This window comes from Dama dama, chromosome X, assembly GCF_033118175.1.
Source record: "Dama dama isolate Ldn47 chromosome X, ASM3311817v1, whole genome shotgun sequence".
NCBI classification, from domain to species: Eukaryota; Metazoa; Chordata; class Mammalia; order Artiodactyla; family Cervidae; genus Dama; species Dama dama.
This window is the reverse complement of record NC_083714.1, coordinates 129,114,872-129,141,398: the sequence shown is the minus strand read 5'-3', so window position 1 is coordinate 129,141,398 and position 26,527 is coordinate 129,114,872. Positions and strand designations below refer to the sequence as shown.

General features: G+C 37.2%; 1 protein-coding gene across 3 annotated transcripts in view; it reads left to right on the top strand.

The window, feature by feature from the left end:
- Positions 1-26,527, top strand: part of POLA1 (DNA polymerase alpha 1, catalytic subunit) — a 285,949-nt gene that overhangs the window by 219,780 nt on the left and 39,642 nt on the right. For 2 of the 3 annotated variants that reach the window (XM_061135837.1, XM_061135836.1), the window contains one exon: positions 972-1,068. The exons of the other annotated variant lie outside the window; for it this stretch is intronic. In XM_061135837.1, the coding sequence (XP_060991820.1) occupies positions 972-1,068 (97 nt within the window). The remainder of the gene's footprint in view (positions 1-971; positions 1,069-26,527) is intronic. 3 annotated transcript variants of the gene reach the window in all.

The window sequence follows — 26,527 nt, the reverse complement described above, 5'->3', positions numbered from 1 at the left end:
CAAGACAGCAAGTGAGAACTGGTAACTTGTCTTGCTGGTAACTGCTTGTCTTTTGAGTTTGTTATTTGAGAAGTTCCAAGGATTGAGTTGTTTCACTTTGGTGTCACACCCTCACTCCCAAAGATGACACCAAAGCCCTAGTTCATCATCCTCTGGTATTAAAGGTTTCCCACCTATCTAACCCTATAGGAGGAGGGACAGTAAGTTTCTGGAGCAGCCAACTTAAAAGAAATACAAATGCATTTGAACGTGATTCGCCAAATAATTCTCACTTTGATTATTGAGTTGACTGCAGATGTTTTTCCCCACACAGGGTGAGATACAGTGACTCTTGATTACCTCAGTGATGCTATGATTTTTTGAGTTAGAACTTGCCAAAATCTTTAAACATTGTTTTGTTATTGATGGAATGATAAGCCTTGGTTATTTCATTTCACATGCGATTTCTCAGAGGTCATATGTTGCCCATTTAAAGATGAGCACAGAACAAGTGGTCAGGATGTTCCCAGGTCTGTGCTTTATTCACCATGTTGTATCTGTGGGCTCGTCCCTCTCACCATGAGTCATAAAATCGAGCTTGTATTTCAGAAATTGTTTAACTTCCTCCTAGCCTGGACAGGCCCCAGTTAGGAAGCACAGTACCACTTTTCCCAATTAACAGTGCAAATTGTCAAGAGTGCATAGGAATTTGCAATTTGACAAAATCAGTTTTTTGACAGCAGGGGTAATCAGTCTGTAGCTTCACAAGTAGTAATCTGTGATCGAAGTGGCAGGGTTTATTTTGAATTATGAAAGGTATGTATGCCATATGAGGGGGACGAATCATTAATATGATTCTCTCCTTCTTATTCACCCCCCTCCTTTAAAAAAGAAGCTGCTTGATACAGAAGTTAAATTAGGGGATACACTTGCTGAGTGATCTCCAAAGCTCCCCCTCCCCAAAATTCATTTATTTTTCTGTTATATTGCAGTATTCTGACAAGTCCCTGTACACCCAGCTGTGCTTTTACCGCTACATTTTTGATGTGGAGTGTGCACTGGAGAAACTTATTACCGATCATGAGAAAGGTACGTTAAAATACTGTAATTACCTTTGAGTTTAAAGTGGAAATTTGCATCATAAAAGCCAGACCTACTGTGTCAGGCTGTTCATGCAGCATCGCACCACTGTCTGAGAAGCAGGCCATGGGGGCTGTTGTGAGCACAGGCATCCCCTGCATGAGAGGCGGTAGCATAGGAATCCCCGGCTTTGGCCTCCTCAGCCTTTCTCACATTGTTCTCTATTAAAGCTGGGCTTTGCGGGAGGAACAGTACAGAAAGGACTCTTTAAATGCTATATTTTGAAAATGCTATTTTCTATAGAGTTTAGTAATTGTAATGAAGTAAGCATAGGCAGCGTGATCATTGGACCTACAAAAACCAGATATTACCAGAAAAAATAGACCTGGAGTATGTCTCTGCTGTTCACTAAAAGCCTAGGTTCATTTTGAGACACAGGACTGGGGTGGAGTTCTTTTATTGACTCCATCCTAAGAGAGCATATAGATGCCTCAGCCCAGATTATCAGGTGCTACCTATGTCTTACACAAGACTTGCAGGCACTGTGGGGCTTAATAGGCCTGAGAAAAGCTTTGTTACATAACTTAAAGTATTTGAAAATGTCATGACAGGTGCATGGGTTTTTTTTCTCCTACCTGAAAATCACATTGACAACTTTTCTATTACCTGTAAAATATTAAAAAAAAAAAAAGGTGAGTTTACACATTTTTCGTATTGGTTACCTATAGAGTATTTATGTTGTTTGCCACTGAACATCAACGACATTTTGTTGGTCAGTGCCAGGGCTAGAGGCAACCTCAAGGACATATAGAAACCTACAAATACTTCTAAATTTACTCACATAAGAATTACCGTGCCCTTGATTTGGTCTTAACTCTTCTGTTCTAGTCATAATTGACTTCAGTTCTTCCATTTACAAGATAGGCTAGAATTTTTTTTTTTAATGCCTTGACTTCCTTGTTTTTTCTGTCTTTGAATATAAAATACTTTGACTGATGGAGATTTTCAAATATTAGTATCTTGTATTTAGATGTTCAGCAACACCTTGGGCTACCTCCACAGCTTATTTTCAGCGAATTAATTAAATTTATAAGAGAAAATTTATCACATAAAGTTGTATATCTACATATATATAAATTAGATTTATATAAGAGAAAAAACTCCTTTAATCCATTAGTAACTAGGTTTTTGAACTTTCTTTCATGATTGGAGTCTAGCCCATGTTTATTTGCATATCAACAATAAGTGTTTCTGTTTTACCTCCAAGGATCTTTCCTTAAAGGCCTTAAGCATTTAGAGAATTAAGTACTGTTTGATGAGCACATTGTCCGTTTCTGTCAAGTTTGTTACCTCTTTTTGGGTATCTGTATATTAGAACTTGATTCCCTTTCACTTCTTTCTGAATCCAAATTGGTCCCTAGATGTTCTTAGATTCCTAGGGGATAGATTCCTCTTCCAAACATTTCTAAAATTCTTATCTGAAGGGCTGAATGATGAGCAGTTTTCAGAAAGCCCGGTGACTTGGAGACTTGTAGAAGTGATCTGTAAAGTCACTGGAAACTTACCCCCTGCTTTTTAGAGAACATAGAGGAATGTATGTTGCTCTCCTGGAAAATAGGATGGAACAGAGTAATCACTTGCAAAATTCTTGCTTGGCAAAAAGTGAGAAGTGTTGATAGAATCTGTATACTCACACTATTTAGTTCTGTTTCACAAGTTTAAGAATTGGGAGTTTTTTTTTTGTCATTTGCTTCTAATAAACACACTATTCAGGAGTTCAGAGCCAAAACAGCATGGAGTGAATTACTGACTTGCTCTTTTACATATCAGAAGGATAAAGAAAATAAAGCAAAAGAAGGGTACAAAATGGATGTCTGACAGAAAGAACTTCATTAAACGTTTCAAGATCCTTTTGCTTTCTTTATGGAGTGTTAATTAGTGTAACTATTTTTCCTTTGATCTTCTGCTTATTTTTATTCCTAAATTGCATCTTTGGAATGAAGGAATTTAGATAAAATTTACTTGGTCTGGACATTTTTTGATAATTTAATAGTGGTAAGTGGTGGTAGTATATTTGTAAGTGGTGGGATATAAATGAAAGGCTAGGTCATGCCATGGTCCAAGAGCACAGGTTTCCTAACAAATGACATTTGATAAGCTCTTACCTAAGAGTCACCTGGTACATATAAAAATATAAATCCATGGCTCCTACACCCAGAATTTCTACTTCAGAAGGTATGGGGTAAAATTTAAGAAACTCAACTTTTTAGAAAGTACCCCCAGACAGTTCTGAACACATGATTTGGACAGGTTCTAAGTAGAAGAGATTTGAACATACTTTGTAATCCATAGGGAACAATTGGAGAGCAAGAATATTCTTACAGTCCATAGGTGAACAGTTACAGGGGAAACTTCCGTTAGACTAAGGTAACACATATAAAATTCACTTCTCACTTTATGAGCTGGAGTGAAATGCTGTCTTCTGATCAGCTATTCAAGGGAGATTTGCTGTTAAAAAGAACTGAAAATCTGTGGGATCCAGAGGGCAAATAAATTTATTCAATTTGGACCAAGGCCAGAACACCAATAGATGTTAACATGAAAAGTCCTGTGAAAAATGACAGTAGTTACACACAATTATATTATTGAGAATGGAATCTAAGTATCGTCTGTCAACAAGCACCCTGAAACTGACGTGTAAAGTATTTACCATAGACTCTCCTTTACTCTTGGTACCTAGCAACATTTCCTTCGCTAAGATAGTTTTACCATTTCCATTATAAAGCCCATATTTTGAGGGTTGTAACTGGATGGTGGCTTTAATCTGTGTTTGAAACTTGTCACTTTGACTTGGGGGAAAAAATCACATACAAATTATTGGAAAGAGGTTTATTTTTATGGTGAAAAGTAGCTCTTGTCAAAGCTTTTTCCTGTGCTTTGCTTTTCAAACGAAGGTTTACAGGCCATTAGTCCATAATGTGAATTAACCCCATTTGGTATTTTTCCCTTTCCTTTAAAATGATAAGGGACTGTTTTCCAGTTTGGTGAAGTATTTACTGCATATTCACTGTAAATAGCATAACATTTTAAAAATCTTATTTCTTTAGGGCTTGGCATTATTATTGTAACTGCTCCAGAATGTACACAGATGGCATAATAGATCCAAAAGTTTTAGAAGAACATAGTGGCAATATATGAAGTAAAAAACCATTTCCATGGTGGCAGCACATAATGGTCCCATTTGGCTGCCTCATCCCAGGGGGGCCTTGGCCTGAGTAGGGATAAGTGAACTGTTTGAGGGAGACATGAATCAATTCAAATCTTTGCCCAGTTGTCTAAAGTAAACCTGCTTAAAAATAAGGGAAGAAAAAAAGTCTGACTTTTCTCAACTGAGCCTTTTTTCATTTATTCAGCAGTGATAAAAACAGTACATATGTATTTCCTGTTATTTGTTGAATACCGTCCTAAATGTCAGAAAAACAAAGATGGTCAATGCTCCCTGCCCTAGAGGAGCTAAGAGCCCTTTGCAGACATAAAAATTCAACTGCAGCTAAGTGTGATAAGCCATTGATGTGGTCAAATTGTTTTGGAAGCAAAGAAAGGGATCCACTAACTGCCTTTCTTAATAGACTTTATTTTTTAACACAGTTGTAGGTTCACAGCAAAACTGAACAGAAGGTACAGAGATTCCCCATGTACCTCCTGCCCCCACACATGCACAGCCTTCCTGATTATCAACATCACCCGCCAGAGTGGGTTGTTTGCTGAACCTACATTGACACATTGTTATCACTCACAGTCCATACTTTACCTTAGGGCTCGCTCAGTCATTCTGTGAGTTTACACAAATATATAATGACATGTATCCACCATTATATTAGATTGGTGCAAAATAATTACAGTTTTTACATTGTTGAAATTTGCCATTTGATATTGGAATATGTTAATAAATGTGGTTATGTTACATACATCATTTTAATGTACATTTCTTGCTTTTTCTGAGTCGCTCAATTGTGTCTGACTCTTTGTGACCCTATGGACTGTAGCCTGCCAGGCTCCTCCATCCATGGGATTTTCCAGGCAAGAATACTGGAATGGGTTGCCATTTCCTTCTCCAGGGGATCTTCCTGACCCAGGGATCAAACCCGGGTCTCCCACATTGCAGGCAGACTCTTTACTGTCTTGGCCACCAGGGAATCCCAATGGCTTATTACTTGCTATTTATATTTATTTTGGACTGTGAAAATAATGTTAGACAAAAGTAAATTTGAGCAATTTTCTTAATTTGAGTTAAAAATGTGTCATAAAGCAGCAGTGACAACTTGCAACATCAACAAGACATTTGGCCCAGGAACTGCTAACGAACGTACAGTGCACTGGTGGTTCAAGAAGTTTTGCAAAGGAGATGAGAGCCTTGAAGATGAGGAGCTGACCATTGGAAGTTGACAGTGACCAAATTGAGAGCCATCATCAAAGGTGATCCTCTTACACAAGAAGTTGCCAAAGAACTCAACATCAACCATTCTATGGTCATTCAGCATTTGAAGCAAACGGGAAAGATGAAAAACTCAGTAAGTGGGTGCCTCATGAACTGACCAAAAATTTAAAAAAATTGTTTTGAAGTGCCATCTTCTCTTATTCTACACAACAACAAATCATTTCTCAATTAAATTGTGATGTGTGATAAAAAGTGGATTGCGTACGACAGCTGGTGACAGCCAGCTCAGTGGTTGGACCTAGAAGAAGCTCTAGAGCACTTTCCAAAGCCAAACTTGCACCAGAAAAAAGTCATGGTCACTGGTGGTTTGCTGCCCATCTGATCCGCTACAGTTTTCTGAATCCTGGTGAAACCATTATATCTGAGAAGTAGGTTCAGCAAATTGGTGAGATGCACCAAAGACTGCAACGCCTGCAACTGGTATTGGTCCACGGAAAGGGCCCAGTTCTTCTTCATGACAACACCCGACTATACAATGCACAGCTGCTTCAAAAGTTGAACAGATTTGCCTCATCCGCCATATTCACCTGACCCCTTGCCAGCCAACTACCACTTTTTCAAGCATCTTGGCAACTTTTTGCAGGGAAAATGCTTCCACAGCCAGCTGGAGGCAGAAAATGCTTTCCAAGAGTTCCTCAAATCCTGAAGCATGGATATTTACACTACAGGAATAAACAAACTTATTTCTCTTTGGCAAAAATGTGTTGATTGTAATGGTTCCTATTTTGATTAATAAAGATGTGTTTGAGTCTAGTTATAATGATTTAAGTGGGCTTCCCTGGTGGCTCAGACAGTAAAGAAATCGCCTGCAATGCAAGAGACCTGGGTTCAGTCCCTGGGTTGGGAAGATCCCCTGGAGGAGGAATGGCAACCCACTCCAATATTCTTGCCTGGAGAATCCCATGGACAGAGGAGCCTGGCAGGCTAGATTCCATGGGGTTGCAAAGAGTGATAAGATGGCACGACTAACACACATAATGATTTACAAGTCAAGGTCCAAAACGACAATTATGTTTGCACCAACCTAATAGTATCAGACACTGCCCTAAAAATCCTCTGTGCTTCTCCTAGTCACCTCTCTCCCCCCTACCCCTTGGCAGCAGCTGGGCTTTTTTGTTTGTTTTTTCTTTTGTTACTGTCTCCATAATTTTGCCTTTTCCAAAATGTCAGGTGATTGGAATCATATAGGATATAGCTTTTTTACATTGGCTTCTTTCACTTACTGAGATGTGTTTTATTAAGTTTCCTCTGTCTTTTCATGACTTGGTAGCTCATTTCATTTTTAGCACTAAAAATATTCTCTTGTCTTTTAGAAAACAAATAAATGGTTGCTGGGGGGAAGGATGGGGGTAAGGGATAATTAGGTAGTTTGGGATTGACATTGACATGTATGCACTGCTGTATTTAAAATGAATAACCTGCAAGGACCTACAGTACAGCGCAGAGAACTCTGCTCAGTGTTATGTGGCAGCCTAGATGGGAGCGGGGTTTGGGGGAGAATGGATACATGTCTATGTATGACTGAGTCCCTTCACTGTTCTCCTGAAACTGTCACAACATTGTTTGTTAATCAGCTATACAAGACAAAATAAAAGGTGTAAAAATATATGTATTCTGTTGTCTGGATGTATCACAGTTTATTTATCAATTAGCTTACTGAGGGACATCTTGGTAGCTTCCAATTTTCAGCAATTATGCATAAAACTGCTGTAAACATAATCCATGTGCAGGTTTCTGTGTAGACATAAATTTTCAGCTCCTTTGGGTAAGTACCAGGGAACAAATTGCTAGATCATATGATATTTAATTTTGTAAAAAACTGACAAACTGAATTCCGAAGTGGCTGTACCATGTTATTTTCCACTGAGCAGTGAACGGGCGTTCCTGTTGCTCCACATCCTCCCCAGCATTTGGTGTTGTCAGTGTTCGTATTTTGGCCATTCTAATAGGTGTGTTGTGGCATCTCGTTGTTGTTTTAACCGCCCTTTCCCTAATGGCATATGATTTGGAGCATCTTTTTGTATGCTTATTTGCCATTCGTATATCTTCTTTGGTGAGATTTCTTTGGCCCAATTTTTAATTGAGTTGTTTGTTTTCTTATCTAAGAGTTCTTTGTATATTTTGGATAAACTTTTTTTAAAAAATCACATCATTTTTAAAAATTTATTCATTTTTAACTGGAAGATAATTGCTTTACAATATTGTGTTGGTTTCTGCCATACATCAACATGAATCAGCCATAGGTATACATGTGTCCCCTCCCTCTTGAACCTCTCTCCCACCCCATCCCACCCCTCTAGGTTGTCACAGAGCCCCAGTTTGAGCTCCTGGTTTTCATCAGACAGCAAATTCCTACCAGCCATCTTTTTTACATATCAAAATGTATATGTTTCAGGGATACTCTCTCTGTTCGTTTCACCCTCTCCTAAAATACCTAGGATAAAATACCTAGGAATAAATCTACCCAAAGAAACAAAAAGACCTGTATGCTGAAAACTTTAAGACCCTGATGGATAACCATCTTTTACCAAATGTGTCTCTGGCAGATATTTTACCCCAGTCTGTGGCTTGTTTTTTTATTCTTTTGAATTCTAATTGCCTTTTCACTTTAATGTTTGATTTTTCCTTATTCCTAAAAGCAAAAACAGAAAAACCACTTTCTTTGTTCCTGTTCTGTCTTACCAGATTTTTCTCTCCTCTTATTCTGTGTGTCAGCTATTTGTAGTAGGATGGTGTGTTAGTCTGCTGCACCTGCTATAACACAGTACCACAGACTGCGTGGCTTAAACAACAAAATGTATTTTCAGACTGTTCTGGAAGCTAGAAGCCTGAGATCAAGGTATCAGAAGGGTTGCTTCTTCTGAGGCCTCTGTCTTTGGCTTGTAGATGGCTATTTTCACCCTGTCTTTACATGGTCCTCCTCTGTACCTTTCTGTGTCCCATTTTAACTTAATTAGCCCTTTAAAGGCTGTGTTCCCAAATATCATCACATTCTGAGGTACTAGGGGTTAGGACTTTAACCCCTGTTCGATAAGAATTTAGGGGTGAAAGAGATACGATTCAACCCATAACACATGGTCTTCTTGGTGAAATTTTTACATGTTGATTTGTCTCTGCCAGAATAAGGACACCAGGATTTAGGACTCTGTGTTGAAGAAAGGAATTGAAGCTACAGCATAAATGTTAGCAAAAGGATGGTGCTTTACCTGTGGACTTTTGAAAAGCATCCGTTAGGAAGACTGATTTCTCAGTGAAGTCTCTAGGTTTAGAGAGACCATTGTTCAGGTCAGCCCTGTTTCTTACAGAGGGCCATGGGCAGCTGAGGGCCACAGCCTACTGGACAGCCCCTTTCAAAGGCTGTGTTCCTTACTTCTCTCAGTATGGTGAAATTCCCAATGACTTCCCCTCTCAAGCTTTTTTCTCACCTCCTTGCTTTGCTGTGTTTTTTTTTAAACTTTCCATTTCTTGTTACCGTTGCTCTTCTTTTGTCTTTCCTTTATATGTGATGGTCAAGTCTGCAGGTATTTGTTGTTTCTGTTAGTGTCACCAGAATTATGCTAACCCTATTTGGAGGAGCCTGGTAGGTTACAGTCCATGGGGTTGCAAAGAGTCGGACACGACTGAGCGACTTTTCACTCTGTACGGTACTTTATATAGCTTCCTATCTTCCTTTGAGATGTCCAGCATGGGTCCGCACAGCAGCCCCACGAGGTAGTGATGGATCGTGCCCCATTATATTGATGAAGAAACTGAATGTAGTATAAGCTTCCTTCCTTTGCATTCCCATAGCACCCTGTGAGTGCCCTTCTTGTAGGATTTGTCCTGGATTGTTTTTTTCTCTTTCACTGAGTTCATGGAGGCAAAGGGTTGTACCCTGTTGATCTGTGCTTTGCCCATGGGGGAGCCAGCTAACTAAATATTTGTTGAAGGAATTCTTAGCTCAAAATATGGCCACATAAGCTCTTTGAGAACTGTGGAGTAACGAGTCCTAGGAAGCAATTCTGTCCATGAATGGATGGCAGTGTGTTGGAAAGTTCTAAAACCATACAATAATACATCTATTGCTCACATGATTCATGTGTGCCATAAATGAATGTCACTAAAGTTCCTTGATGTTTTCAGATTTAATATCTGTCATTTCAGCTCTTTGCAAATGAAACTGAAGTTGAGTGATGTCCTAGCTCTCATTTTGCTGATGCCAAATTTGAATTGAATCAAAAGAATGTCAAGTCACTTAACTAATGAGTGAGCCCGGCTGGCTGCCCCTCATCCACACTGCCACAGAGTCCTGTTCTCTGCTCGCCATCAGCCAAATAGTTACACTCATGAAGTGGTAATGAATGTAATACATTGTGGAAAGTAGGGACCCCAAAGAGAGATAGCAATTAATACTGAAAAGCTAAGGAGTCTAAAAATGTGTTTTGGGGTTTTGTGGGGGTTTTTTTTTGCCAGAAAATAAGAATTTTATGGAAAAATTATATGGTTTAGTGCATATAGGAATTTGGAGTTTTCTGAGGGTTATTAAGACAGCTCCCTTTTTGATGTTAAGGATTTCTACTATTCCTAACTGCTAAAGAGAAAGCAAAAGAGTTATATCATTGCTAGAAGTCTGAAATACAAGTAGCAAAGAGCCGCTGGAGTCCTTTCTAAGCCAGTTGGCATTCTTAGAATTTACTTTGTTAAAGCCTCACAAGGCTGTGTCAGACACCCTGTCTGATTCAGTTGTTATGTCACTTTTTTAAGCCCATGGGCTATTCCACTGAATTTTAAAAATGGACCTTTTCTGTGTTTTTAATAAATAATATCAGAACACACACAAAACAATTCATACCTACCAAATACATGGAAAAGTAAAGGTAGAATTTCATTTAAGCACTAATTTGCTCATAAAATTATATTTTTCATAATTATGAAAAACCATTTCATTACAGAAGCTGGTTTTGAAATGGGCAGCTTAAAGTCCATTTTCCTTTTGTTTCATTTTCTTATGGATAAAATGTGATCTGATGGGACTTCCCTGGTGGTCCTGTGGTTAGGACTCCATACTTCCGCTGCAGGGGACATGGGTTCCATCCCTGGTGGGAACTTGGATCCCACATGCTGTGTTCTGCAGCCAAAAAAAAAAAAAAAAAGATCTGAGCTTTTGGGAGCGGGGCAGTCCTTTTTCTTGCCACCCCATTCCTTTCATAGTTTAAGTGAATTTTTTATCAGGGGAGACACTAACATGGTAGTTTAGAACAGTTTATGATTAGGGAGTGATTGTAGAAACAAAGAATTTTGATGATAGAAAAAATGGCTCATATAACCCTGAGCTTTGGGGAGGGGAGCCTCATTGTTGTTAGACATTACATAGTTTCAATGTTTGATGACTTAGAGAAATACTAATAATATAAAGTTAAAGTCCAAAAGTAAGTAACTATTATGATTCTAATGTGTAGTTTATATACACGGTGGAAAAATTGGTAAGAAACTAGAATTGTTTACAGCTGTTATCTGTGGGTGGGTTATGGATAATTTTTATTTTCTCCTTTATATAAGATGGACATGTACTGCTTTTGTAACAAGAAGCAAATTATAAGAGTGGAAATTTTACAAAGAAATGTTTTATTCAACTTGAAATAATGATTCCAATACTTTAGCAGTTGAGGGAAAAAATAACATACCGGTGAACCCAGGTCAGCTTTTTTCTCCCTGCATTATTTTCCACGTCAGTTCTAACACCTTGTTACTCAAAGTGTGATCAGTATAGCAGCAGCATAGGCATCACATGGGAATTTGTTAGAAATGCAAAATATCAGGTCCTCCCCAAACCTCCTGCACCAGTATCTACATTTTAACAAGATTCCCAGGTGATTCCTGGGCATGTTAAATGTTGAGAAGCACTGATTTAAGACATTCTCCCCTCTCAGTAACTAAAGCCTACTTCCATTCTATTCATCCATTGATTGGGAGCATCCTTTTGGCAAAACTTTAAAATGACAAATGGGCATAATATAGAAAGCCTAGCCAGGTTTGAGGTGGAATTGGTATGACAGCCTTGTCTTCCGAAATATACTCTGTAATTAAGCTTAAAATTGTAGTAACCTTAGCAGAGCTGGGAGAGTGGGGAAAAGCAGGAAAGCATAAGTTCTTCCACTTTTTTTCTTCTTAACTAGATGGAACAAGGGAGAAGTAAATTAAGATTTTCAAAATGGCTTTCAGCTTCTCAAGATGAGTGGCTTATAAAAGAGAAAACTGGAATGTAGCTCTATAGCCACTTCATACAAGGGCCACTTTGTATATGCCCAGAGTACAGTCTCCCCTAGTCACCACATTCTGGGCCTCATGACAACCTTGATTCAGCATGCTTGTAAAGATTTCAAGGTTCTGAACTAGAATTTTTTGACGTGAAACCAAGATTGTATTTCTTAATTTTGGTACTGCAAAATTTACTTTGGAATTTTCCTACTGTTGCTGACTTTCCTGTTCTATTTTTATGCTCAATACAAGAATGACAAAGTTGATGTTTTCCTGTGGCAGACTGAAGCCCCTTCATACTGCTCTGCTTTTCTCTCTGAATACTGCCAGTTTTGTTTTTGTTTCGTTGTTTAACTAAAGACAACTTTACAGTGTGATAGAAGAAGAACTACATTTTCCAGGAAATTGTCACCATAGTTGCTTTGTCAGTAGTGGAGATGTCTTTGTATATTTTATGTCATCCTCTTTAGGATAGTGAAAGTTGTATATGGCAAAGTTGCTGTGTATTTGGACAGCAAACTTCTGGATTCTAATAGCATGCCTTTTCTTTAAGCCCACTATAAATATGCACTCAAGTTTTGCACTTTTATGTAGAAATGAGCTCACAAGCATGATGTGATTACAAATGTGTTACGAGTTTTATAAAATCTTTTCCTAGTATGTCCTTTGAGTGGGCAAGTTCTTTGTCCCTTTTGACAAGTATAGCAGCATAAGCAAGGGTATTATCTAGGTGATGGTGCTATGGTTGATGGTCTTCATTTGCAAAACATACTGTCATTTTTCAAGTGTTTGAAAGTGGGAAAAACCTAAGGTTTTTTTCATGTACTTTAAATATATATACTTCCATCACCAATGAGGAAAAAATATTAAACCATTTTCAAGCAGTTAGATGATAATGTGAGCTAATCACTTTATTTTGAAGAAAAGTATTTTTAAACAGTTGAGCTAGTGAATTTACTTTTAAAATGTATTGTGCTTACACAGTAGATGGTTTTATTTCCATGATGTTTTTTACTACATAATTATACATCTTAATTACGTAATTACTATCATAATTATTATGTAATTGCATGTACTTCCACTAATTACAAAATCAGGAAGTGTAATTATCTAGTAAAAACTTTATGAAATTTCATGCACTAAAAATTACTTAAAAGGCTATTCCAGTGGTCTACTGGGAGGCTTTCCATGGTGAGTCTTAGTCCTGACTTTAGGTTAGAACTTGAACTCAAAGGCCAGGAGAAGGACAGTTATAAACAGACCAACACTAAACTGAGTGTTGCAATCTAGGTAAGGTGGCCCTTGTTCCTTATGAATTAAAGCCAGGGAGCATTTGCATTTCTTTGTGTTTATGGAATTGTGATAAGAATAATACCTTATATTTGAGGTAGCATCACAAAAACTATCAATAAAAAAGGCAATTCTTAGGAAACAGTTGGTTAATAGAATCGACAATCAAGGCATTAAGATTATAAAACAGCCAGGCCCTCTATGATTCTGTAGTGTGAATGGCTTATTTAGTTATCTCAGTCTTTAAAGTAATAATAACAATAATATTATTATTGTTTTTTAAAATTGTTTCTTTTGTTTAAAAAGGGCTTCCACCACCACCACCTCCCCCCATTTGTGTTTATATTTACCAAGTTGGGAGCAAAGATATCAAAAAAGCATAATCCTTTTCTACTATTACTTGATGTCAAAAGGAGCTTTTGAGACATAAACATACACGCATAAACATGTAACATCAGACCCTAAATAAAGACAGAAGGTTTAATTCAATAAAGCTCTGATGTCTTTACCATTCAAAGCGACATACAAATTGCACAGTGAAACAATAGTCATGACAGCAAATTAGATATGACATCTAAATTATACTACAAAGAGAAATCTCAGAACCATTTTTGGTCTGTAGGAGTCTATTTTAGCCCAGGTTTAAAACCCAGTCTGGAGACTGCTTTATTGTCTAAGTAGGGTAATGTTGTAGAAGACTAATTGGAGGTTGGTTGAATTAATTGCAGATTAATTAGGAGAAAAAGGCTTATAATACTCATGGCAGAGAAGAGAGTAGATCCTTTAACTATCAAGACAGAATGTACTCTAAGTTTCAGGAATACTGAATTATCGATATTTGTATAACATCTATAGTAATCTGTTATAATGTGACCTAAATAAAGCACTTGGCTAGATATAGTTAAACTAAATTTTCTTCCTCTCAAAATTAGTGCTTTTTGCTAGAAAGGTATTGAATCAGCCATTTAACATGTATAACACTACTTCTTTTAAAAATGCAGTTTTAAATATTAAAAGGTCTGTAGTCTTAAAAGCATATGGCATTCCCTTTGTTGTTTTTGTTGTTCTTAAATCTTTCTAAAGAAACATCCTTTGTGGTTTTATCAGCTATTGACTTTTTGACTTTTTAATACCAACTAAAATTTGTAATAAATGTGACTTTAAACAAAAAAAGTCAATGAAATATATGCAAACACCAGTCCCATTTGCTTCAAGCAAATTAGAGGATTTAAAGTCATCCAGAATTGTTTCATGCTCTCAGAGATATTTGGGATTTAAACAAGTTCATTCTGACTCTGGTATTTTTCTCTAGTAGTTTGGGATTATTTTTAAACTGAATATTCTTTTCCTCTTGGGAATCTTGCTCATTTACTTAGTCCAGAATTTAATGTCTCCTTCATTTCTTATTTATCTTGTCTCTGTAGTGATAGCATTTCTTCTCAGAAGTGTTTCTGTTCCTTTTATGTTTATGAGAGACAGCACTTGCCTTTCATGCATCTTCTTAATTTTTTTTTTTTTTTTTACCAATTGCATGTGCCATATCAGAATAGCCTCAATGATTAAAAGTGAAGTGTTTTTGTTTGGCCCTCACCTTTCTGACTACAGTACAGATTTAATTTTTAACCTGACTTAATGTTTAAACCAACTGGGGTTTTTTGTGTGTTTGGTTTTGATTTGCTTTGCTTTCTTGCTTTTCACAAAAACTGACTTTGTTTTCATTATCGTCTGTAATTCTTTAAGTTTTCCATAGTTGTCTAAGGGCTTCAGCCGTAACTTTTATTTTTTTTTTATTTTTTTCAGCCGTAACTTTTAAAGTTTACTTGTGTCCCTGTGATATCTTCAGTTACTCAGTAGCCCCAGGCCCAGATGTGGTATTGTTTTGCATGTGATTAGTCAGCATCCATTTATTATGTTATACTGTACTGTCATGTCCATATAATAAATACAAACTCTTGTATACAAAGAAAACCCATCATCAGTTTGACACAGTCTTAGAATAGTTCTTTTTATAGTTGTCATGAATTTATTCAGGCCCATCGGCATTCTCTTACCTTGTGGCCAGCAGGACAGTAACTAGACAGAATTAGTAGTCTGTCATTGAGTTCAAATAAATTAACACTGATTGCACTCTCCCCGGTATAAATGCCCTGGGAAACCTATTCGCCGTAGTACCATCCTTTAGAGCTTTAAGGCTTAAATCATCTATGCTCACAAAAAAGATAGGTTTACAGGCCAATTTAGATACTGACATACTTTTCTTGTTTTAAGAAATTATTATAAAAGCCAACTCCACAAGTAAGATCACCAAAGCTGGTTTGTAAATCTGGTTTTCTCTGTTTCTCCTTGCTTCACACTCCATCCCGCCAAAATTCATTCCATGAGTGTTTGTCGAGTCTCTGCCTTGTGTGATATGTAAAGGGCCCAGGTACAACCAAGACCTTGCTCCTGTTTTAGAGGTTATAATACTTCTGATCATTTTCTTATTCAAGCATTCACCCTCTGTGCCTACTTTTTAAGGACTTGATATTTTATGGAGAACGTTAGCATCCATTGTCTTCTACATTACCTATTAGATAAAGTAACATTTTTCAGATGAAAAAATAACCTGAAAGAGATGAAATGACTCTCCCGAGGTAGCAGAGCTGCAGGGTGTGAGGGTCCAGCCTTCTTTGCACTGTCACAGCTGCCCTGCTCAAAGTAGGGAAACTTTGACCTGAAGGCAAATAGAGGGGCTGGCGTGAAGTGCTGCAGGCTCTCCCACATTTAGCTCCAGGAAGGTTTCCCAGTGGAGGTGGAACCTGAATTGGGACTTCAAGAGCAGATGAGATTTTAATAGGCCAGATACTGGCATGTAGTTTGGGACTTAAGTTTTGTCTTTCCCTCTATTGTTTAAGTGCTGTATTGCTGATCTAGCTTTTTATAAATCAAAGAACCTCAGTTGACAAATGTATGATGATTTTTAAAACACATTTGATTTGGAGGTTTAGTCAAAAAGAACTTATTACGAGGCTGTTCTATGTGGAGCTTAAAACCCAAGACTGGAAGCTGGAAAAGCTGTTTGCTCTTCACTCCCCATTGTAACCAGTGGTGCTGTTTTGAAAGAAGTTGACTCCATCCTGCAAGATTCATCTGTCAGAAGTGTATCAAAGTGTTTTCCTATCTTAAATAATTTAGCTTAGATATAATAATGTAAGTATTTTGACATGAAAACGTTACTGTGATATATTCACTTACCTTAAAACAGACATCGTTAACTTTAAAAGAAGGAAGTATGGCAAGACAAAACAAAACAGAAATCAGAAATAGGAATTAAAAAAGATGAATGACAGATGGAATTAGGGGTTTTTTTTGGAATTAGTTTTATGTAAAAGATAAAAATAAAATCCTATTAGCATTATGACCAGAGAACATAAAAGTGTTCTCTTGAAGCATGATTAATTTTTTAACTATTATCATGATGAAAGTTTAGATACACATAGGACCTGTTTCATGTAGTAAATGTTTTTTCCTAAAATTATTCCTGTATTTTATTGGTATGTTATATATTATCTTACAAAAAAATAGATGCTGAAAAGTCAGTGAAATCCAAGATAAAAGAGAGGGTCTGAACTAAGCCTGTCTTCAGGAAATTATCCAGCAGAGCACACAGTGGTCTCTCTTAGTAAAGACTTTATCACTTTTAACAAATGTGCCACAGTAAATTTATTAGTATGCTACAAAGAAAATTTCAAAATAATTAAGACTAAACTACACTTGTCAAAATAAATGAATGAAATACAATTTTGAATCATCTTTCTTCACTTATTGCTCATTTGCATAATTCAGTAACTCACACAGGAGTCTTTCAGTTATTGGTGTGAATTAGCAAGGTTCTGCTATTCCTCGCTGTACGGGCGGGAATTATGCTACCATGTAATTAGCTATTCCAGACATGGACAAACGGGAAATACCAAAGGGCACAGCAAAATCTAAAGAGACAAGGCAGGGAATCGAAAGACAAGAGACAATCAAAGACACCCAACAAACTCAAGCTGGTAGACCACAGGGAATTTTGAATGAAGCCTCTTAATTTATTTTGAGAATAAGAAATCAGTAGTATGAGAGAAATCTCAACAAGATTAGCTGACTAAGCCTACTTAAAAAAAATATCTCTATAGTGCATGGTGCGCCAGGTTAACCACTCCTGTTTGTTAGTCTGTATACAGCTCAACAAATAGCCGGCAAAGCCTTTCATGGGTATATAGTGGCTTTCCATTGAGGTTTTCACTCTTTGAAGGAGGTCGTTTATACCAATGAGATCTGTAGATGCAAATTGCTTTCCCTATATGTGAGGGGTCATTCCTTTCACAGCAGACTTGCTCATCTCTTTTATAGAGGTTTTGTTATTTTTCTACTGCTCCCAAAGGAATGATGGGAATCATGCCCCCCCCAGCCCCCATCTAACTTAGCATCCAAATCTTTTCCTTCCAGCTCTGTGAAACTTTTGTGTGCTGATCTTTGAAAACAAAACAAGCTGTTGGCAGCAACCCTTAGCCCTGAATCAAGAAACTTTTTTTCCTTCTTTCAACCTGAAATAGCATCTTTAGATTTGTCCCTTCTCTCACCTAATTCTAAGAAAATTTCTTCCTCATTGCAGCAGTGTCACTGTAACATGCTAGGACATGTGGGAAATTCTTGAAAGCAATGTCCTGAAAATGTCATTTTTAATTTGGCTCCCAAGTGATGTAAGCTCATTGGAACTAGAAGAGCAGAGACGTGAAGGGATCTATTTAAGGGTTAGCTATGGAAACCTAACTTCTGATCCCATTACTGAAGTGGAGGAAAAGATAATATTTGTCTTTTGCCTAAGCTTTTAAAGAATCATACAAACAATCATAGGTTTTAGCCTGTAGTGTTCAGGAGCCTTAGGGAGAAGGGTTTCAGGCACACTGTGGGAGCACTCTGTAAATATTTGTTGTTTGTTCCTTCCTTCTGCTAGAGATTTTTGAGCACCGAGGGCACTGACCTAGGCTTCTGAAAAATAGTATTAAAAGTCTCCTTTCTGAAGCGAGAATGTCCAGTTCAAGTTTTGACTTTCTGCTTCTTCCTAGATGAGTAATTTTGGGGCATGTAACCTACCCTGTGCGTATCCTTTGTACAGCCCAGAGGAAAATAGTGCCTGCCTTGTAAGGTTCATTTTAAATGGGATGATACAGAAACAGAGTGATATCTAAAATGCATAGAATAGGGCTAGGCACATAGTAAACATGCAATGAATTTCACTTGGTTTTATTATTTCTGAGAATAATACTTTATCCAAACCACTGTGATAGTACTTATTATTACTATTATTCATTCTATCTGAATTGATTTCTGAAGCCTCTCTGTGACCATGGTTTTTTGCATTTGTATCCCCAGCCTCTGGCACAATACCAGATGTGTTTTAAATGGTCCATTCTTAGTTGTTAGATGATTGCAGTATGAAAAAGACATGTTTCTACTCTCAAGGAGCTTAAAATCAATTGTGATAACTGTCATATACTTCTCACTATCAGTACTAATGGGAGGGGTTGAAACATGAATAATCCACAAGTCATTTCCATGTTGTTCACGTATTTCCCTTATCAGTAATAACTGTTGTCTGTTTTCTGGGGAGGGTAAAAAATAGTTGTACTTGTGTGTAGAAATTTGGCCAAACCAAGTTCCTTAGTCATATACTTTAGCACGTTACTTCTTAACAACTGAAATGTATCTTTTATACATTTTTTTTTCTTTTATACCTTTTAAAATGACCAGTGTCCAGATGCCACCACCAAACATCTGGTTCAGTAGGTTTGAGATGGGGCCCCAGTGACTATGTATTTTAAAAAGCCCCACAGAGACTCTGATGCACATCTGTAGTATTGAGAATCTCAGAGTTAGTTAAACTCTTCAGACTTTAATACTGCTTCTTGTCAAATAGGTATCAAGTTTGACTTTGATATAGAAAGAGAGATTGGATGGCATCTAGATAACAATTTAAATAGACAGTAGAAAGGAAAATTAAATCAAGCACATGAATTATTTCCTAGATAAGGGAGTCATTTATGATGTTCTATCACCTAATATAGCATTTGAGAATAAAGTGAAAGGGGAAAAAGGGCTAGGGAAAAGTAAGCTGGAAGCAACTGTTTTTTGGTAATGAAAGAAGAAAAAATAAATGCTTTTCAGCAAAATTGGTGGTAGACACACAGGTTATTTTCAACATTAACTTATATCATGAAAGTAGGAAAGGGCCACTGTGGAAGGTAGAAAGTCCTCAAAGAGATTAGATGGGTGACTAAGAAGTAACCTAACCCTGGCATTTGGGCATCTCCACAGTTGGGATTTCTGGGACCTTTCCCACCTGCTGTCATTTTGCCTTACTTTTGGGCTTAGCTGGTTGAATCCTCGTAGATCAGCCCTTTGCAGTTTCACATGGCTGCCAGTCACTCAAAGGGTCTGGGACCAGGTGGTAGTCCTGAAGGTATTGGAAGGACATGTCTGGGCACCACAGTCATACTTGGGCTTACCTTGGGTCTCCGGGCAGGACAAATAGCTTGGTTAGCCCCATTTCCCAACGTTGGGGTCTTGGAGCTAGAAAAGAGTCTCTGATCAGCCTTATCTCATGCTGTTGGTTTCAGACCATCCCCCTTATGCCTAAAAGCATTAAGACAGCAACTGCATGGCACCTGCGCGTTACACCCCTCCCTGAGCAGGCCTTCACTCCACCATGGCTACATCCCTCTGCTTGTGAGGTTTTTCCCCTACCTGCATGGCCCACCTCAATCCTGACTCTACCTGTTGATATTCTGTTCATCCTTTAAGGCCTCCCAGCTAGAAGTGATCGCTTTGTCCTCCAACTCCTGCAGCTCTTAAGCACTGCCCCTTGAGATTATAACTCTGAGGACGGGAACCACGCTAGATACGTTATTGTGTGACTGGTGGCAACTTGCCTCTGATAGGCACCTAATAAATAGTATGAGACTGTTTTTTAGAATACTTTAGTGTAGAAGCATACTACATTGTTTTTTATAGAGTACAGTAATGTTTATGGAATACTTTTCTGACTCCCTCCTGTCTTCTCTTTGCCATCATACTCTGCAACTATATGATAAAACTTTTTCCATACAGATACATCTATACATTCATCAGACATTTAGCCCATGCCCTCTCCTCACTCTGTGGTCTTGATTTTCCACCCAAATTTACCTACTTCCTGATAATTCCTAATAGAATTTAGCTGCGATTCCATGCACCTTAGGAAATGGCATAAATTCCAGACTAGATATTTCTTTGTTCAAACCATTATGAATCAAATGAACACCCTACTCTATCAGTAGAATGAATCACGAAGTCCGAGGATTGATACCACCGGTGTCGATTGAGGACCATCACTGCCCAGACCCACTGCATGCCCTCCGGAACCTATATATAGATCATAGCAGCTGGCCATTTTGCTTGTGGATTTTTCTAATGGTTCACAGTTCTACCAGTGCTCAAAATTTGTTCTTTGATTTTACCAGTCTTTATGATATCTTGATATGCCTGGAGGCCATCTCTGGACAGCTGTGTGTAGGTGGGGAGATGTAGGTGGGGGAGATGGAGGCGACTGAGAGGCTTGTAGTCTCCTGTGTTTCTGTCTCCCCACAGGACCCTCATTGATGCAACAGGAAGGCATACATCTTGATGGCAGTGTCAGTTGTAAACACTCCTATTGTTAATAGGCTGGGGCGGAGTAGGGGGAGTAGTAGGCCCACATGAAATGTGGGGAGAACCTATGTCTTGCGTGTAACATGCAGGATACAGTCTAACAGAGTAATCATTGCACAATATAATTGCAAGAGAATGAACAAGTTAGAAAATCTATTCCTGGTTTGCCGCTGACTCACTTTGTGGCATGGGCAACCATTATTACTCTTTGATTTAGTTGTCTTATTTGTTCAAAGAAGAAAAACATAACATGTGTTTAAAAAGCATTCTGAAATTCCTCTGGAAGGAGGTCTATAAGTGCAAAGTACTATTGTTCTTTTTATTATTATTATTAGTGTTCGGGTATGATTTAGTTTTATGCTATGTAGTCCACAGATGTTTCAGTGGTTCTCATTGATGAATTACAAAATACTTCCATGTCATTCTGTTCCACTGCACTGATAACAGTTTGGCACATCTTTGTTTTAACCCCAAAATGTGTGTCCAAAATAGATCTCATTTATACAATAGAATTACCAAATTAAATATATCTATACTACTTTCTTTAAAAAAAAAAAAAAAGAAACCTTAAAAACGTGGTTACCAACAACTACTAAGTAAGACCTTTAATTACTGCCAATCTTCTCTTGAAAGTAACAGTGCTTATCTTGAGTGCTTTGAACTGTAAGTGGTATTCAGTACACAGTGGGGTTGTAATGCGATTATGAAGTGTACCAAGTTGGTGATAAATAAGCATGATAAACCATATATTTGTATTAGAAACAATATTTGAATTATCAACTGAATAAAAAGGCTGCAACTGCTGGTTCCTTGGGGTGGGTATATGATAAAAATAAAATACAGTTAAATACACTTGGAATAAAAAATTGTGTATGCTCCCATATACAGTACAGAAACCTTTTAAATTTAATGGGCTTCTGAGTATTCAGCATTTAAATTACTGGGGGAATTATTACAAGATTTATTTTGCTTTATAGCAGTAAGCTTTCCAAATTAGGAATTTTTTTTTAATATCTCAACTCATTCATCAGTAGAGACCTATGGCTTTTATATAAAGCATTATAGTTCTTCCCCAGATTTCCAGTAATTTTCCACTGGAGTAGCAATGTAAAAAGAAAAATATTCTCTTTAATTATAGTAAAAAGTGTAATTTTCTGTATCATTTTCCTTTTTTTTCTTTTCTGGGCATTTGGTTCAAGAGGACATAAATTATTTTCTATATTTGGGTCATTTATAATCTTAAAGCATTTGAAGCCCATGTATGTTTTTAAAGTTATATATAGTTTTGGGTTTGTTTTTTTTTTTTTTTTTTGCCCCTCAGCATGCAGGGATCTTAGTTACTCGACCAGTGATCAAACTTGCACCCTTTGCATTGTAAGCTCAGAGTCTTGACCACTGTACTGCCAGTGAAGCTCCTTAAGTGTTATGTTTTAGTAACCTAGAAATAACTTTAATACTGGGGATAGTAATCTGTATAAAATAAATAACACTGTGAATTTCATTTCTGTTTCACCATGAGGTACACTGAGGAGTAAATTTCATGCATTTGTTTTGTAAGAGTGTTCTGAGGCTTTGAATCATGGATGGAAAAGGAAGTATAGCTGCTACGTGAAACCAGAGGTCACGAAGCACAGCTGTGGGCACATATGACCTCGAAATGTGTTTAAATTTGCCTGAAGAATATTTACCATTTTTAATTAGTTGCTAATATTTTTTAAACTGGAGATTTCATATAAAAAGCCAAATTTCTGGGCTTCTTTCAAAAATCAGTATCTGACTACACTAAGTCAACACTCCTGAATGACAACAATTGGCTAAAGCAGTTGAGACAGAACTTGAGTTCTCCAGTTTGCTACCACCCCACCTCAGCCCCCTTCATTCCTTTCTTTTACTCATGTGGCTACTGTAGGCATTTGTTTGCTAAATATATCCAGAAGTGTGCTTTCTTCTTCTTTTTTTTTTTACCAGAAGAGAAAGCGAAGGGGCCATAAAACTTGGGATTTTTAAGCAGTAAAAAACATCCAACTCATATAAAAAATGCAAAAAAATTAAAGTCACCTTCATAAAGTACAAATCACATAAAAATATACAACTAACTAGCAGCTAACCTTTTTATGGTACTCTGATCCTCACAGTGTCCCAGGGAGTTAGGATAACAATTACATACTCAATCCACCAAGAAGAAAACCAAATATTAGTGAGGCTCATTAATTTGTCCAAAATCACAGGTGCTAAGTGGAGCAGCTGAGATATAACCCAGCTTCAAATGGTAGTCTAGAGTAGCATTGACCTGTATAATTTTTTTCAGTGAGAGAAATGTTCTGTATCTATACTGTCGAATGTGGTAACCTCTAGCCACATATGGCTGTTGACAACTTGAATGTGGCTAGTATTACTAAGGAATAGAATTTTAATTTTGAGTTATTTAAATTGAAATAGTCACATGTAATTAGTGACTGCCTCATTGGGCAGTGCAAAACCCTAAGAGCTCTGTTTTTTCCTTCATCACATGGTCTCTATATTGAACAGGTTTTTTTTGCTATATATTTTTTTTATTTTTAAATGAATGATAATTGCTTTACAGAATTTTGTTGTTTTCTGTCATACCTCAACATGGTCAGTAAAATTCATCAAAAAGTTTCTATAAGGTTTTCTCTAGTTACTTACCCAGTGGCAAGTATTCTTTCCGCCAGGAGTTCAAGATCCGTTGAATATTTTCTGTATCTGCATAGATTTCCCTGCGTCATACACAGTAGTGTTCTTTGTAACAAAGTTAGAAGTCCCAGTGGTAAGGTTCTTATGTACAGAATCTGCAAAAATTCCTCACCCAGATAAAGAACATACTTGGAGATCTGTTTTAACATCAGAAATAATGTAGGTGACCAGGACAGTCTACTTCCCTGGTCTTTTTTATGGTCTAGGCCAGCGGTCCCCAACGTTTTTGGTACCAGAGACTGATTCTGTGGAGGACCAGTTTTGTGGAAGACAGTTTTTCCACCAACTGGGCGGGGGCTATTTCAGATAATTCAAGTGCATTACATTTATTGTGCACTTTATCTCTATTATTATTACATCAGCTCCACCTCAGCTCATCAGGCATTAGATCCTGGAGATTGGGGACCCCTATTCTAGGATACTAGTGGTGGTTATACAATCATGAAAGAAAATTCATAATCTTTGATGGTTAGCTGGTTTGAATTGGATCACAGTGACTTTTAGAAAGGTGGCCATTAGCTAACCTCTCTGTCAATTAACATAATCATTAATTCTAAAATGACATCAATTTAAGACACATCCTGATTTTAAAGATGTTAAAACATGGGGGAGGGTGTTCATCTTAGAATTGGTAAAATATAGTTTGTCAATTGGCTTCATCTTCATTTGGTCAGCTTATTACCAGGGACAGCATTGAGATGCAAATGTCAACTCTTTGCTCAGTGGTTAATTAAACCCTTCACTTGGTCTGTCCCTTTCCACACTACCTTTCGTTGGTCCTGACTAATTAACAGAAAGAGTTTCCAGGCAGTTAGGAGTGGGTTTAAGCTCTTGCTCAGTAACAATTTGTTCACTATATTCATTGTATTTGAAAATCACCCTGCCCCATAAATGCAGGCGAGGACATTTTATTATCATAAATAGTACTGGAACAAGCTTAACCAATCACTTTCTAGCACAGGGGCAACTCTGCAGCACTCCTTTTTAGAATACCACATGCTGTAATTCAAATTATCACATTAGCTATCCAAATGCACCATTTGTTTTTAAATACTGGAGTGTTTACCTGAAAATTTCCCCTTTCATCTTCCTGCCCCCCTTCACCAATACATTGTCACTGCAGTGACAGGTTTATTTGTGTGCCTAAATATCCTCACTTTCTGTTATTTTTAAAATATATTCCTATGTTGCCATGACAGTGTTCTTGAGCATCTTGAAATATTAGTCATTATGGAGTAGGTTCATGTTACTCATTTTTTCATGATACTCTCTTGACTCTTCCCTTTATTCAGACTTTGCAATATTTCAACACTTCAAAACTCCTTCCTTAAATTTTTTGTATCAGTCTTACTCTGAAAACTGAGCACGCCTACTGAAACCTTAACAGCTGTTAAAAAAAATTTGGCAGTTTGAAGCAACAAAATCAGAGGCATTTCTTGCCCATGAAGGAAGGAGTCTGACACCTAATAGTTACCATTTTGGACTCTGCTGTGTCCAAATACAAGCCATTCAGAGTTTACACTTGTATAAAATTCATGCATGAATTAGTGAATATCATTCATTACATACTAACAAGGAATCCTAAGTGCCTTGGTAAATGTATTTGTTTGAATGATATAAAATTGCTGGCATTTGACCATTTTTGACCTACTAAAAAAATTAACCTGACATGATCCATTCTAATATAGGTTCAGACCAGACCAGTGTATATAAACTGCTGTCTCCTGTCTCTACTTTTGCTGTTTTCTTTTAATCAGTTAATACTTTTAACAAAGCAATCTTCTCCTTGCTACTACCCTTTTATATTTCTCAATTATTGATATTTTTTCTAGTGGTCTTTCCTTTCTCAACTAATTCCCCAAACCTAGCCTCAGAATTACTGGCACAAAGAAGGCTTGGTTGCAAGTACCTCCGGGATGCAATCAGTACTTACTGCTTCAAGTGTTTGATGCATTTTGAGATTTTCATTATTTTAAAAGATTGGTGTTATTGAATACATTTACTGCCCAATAAGGTACCATAGTTCATTCCTTCTCAAATGAAGAAAGCAGAAGGAAAAACGCTACTTTTTATTCAGTGCTGATAGAGGCCATGCTGTGGGATGTCTTTGTTATGACATGATTTGGCTAAAGCATCTCTGGAGAATAAAATTGACTAATACATATCCTTTGTTATATTCACCTTTTATTCAGTTGAATGTAAATTAATAAATCCCTGTAGTTTTTTAATAGTTTTTTGTCTTTGGATCTTTGTCTCAAAAGAGAAATGGGATGTGTGTTATATTTTGTTAGAAGTTTATTAGAGATGTCAACCATCACTTGGTCTGAAACTCTATAAATTGTGCCATTTGTATCCCTATCCATCTGTATTTGTAATTTCCTAGTTTCCAAGGGTATATAATGACCATATATTCACACTTAACCATATTTTTGTTGCTATTAATTTACTGTTTTTATTTAAAGGATATCTGTCAGTAGTAGTTGGCAATGTCAAGTAAATAAAAAAATGAAATCCCTTATTACTTTAGTGAATAGTTTGACTCTTTACGTATGGTTGTGCTGCTCTTTGCAATAATCTGCAATATAGATGTTCTTTTCCCCATTTTACACATGTGGTGCTAAGGTCAGCCTAAGTTATTTTCTAGGACAGTAATCTAAATCTAGTATAGTTCCATAATTAAACTGGGATCCAACAGACTCCAAAGACCCCAGCCCACCCTTCCTCTATGGCATCTTTCCTAGCTATTTAAAAAGAAATCCTTAAACACCTATGTCACCACAGTGCCTCTCACCATGTATGTACTGTCCTGTACCTTTTTCTATGAGTTTATTTTTTGTGGGTTTTTTTAAAATTTATTTTTAATTGAAGGATAATTGCTTTACAATGTTGTGTTGGTTTCTGCTATACAACAACGTGAATCACCTGTAAGTATACATATGTCCCCTCCTTCTTGAACCTGCGCCCCCACCCCACTCCAACCCCTCTAGGTTGTCACAGAGCATTGGGCTGAGCTCCCTG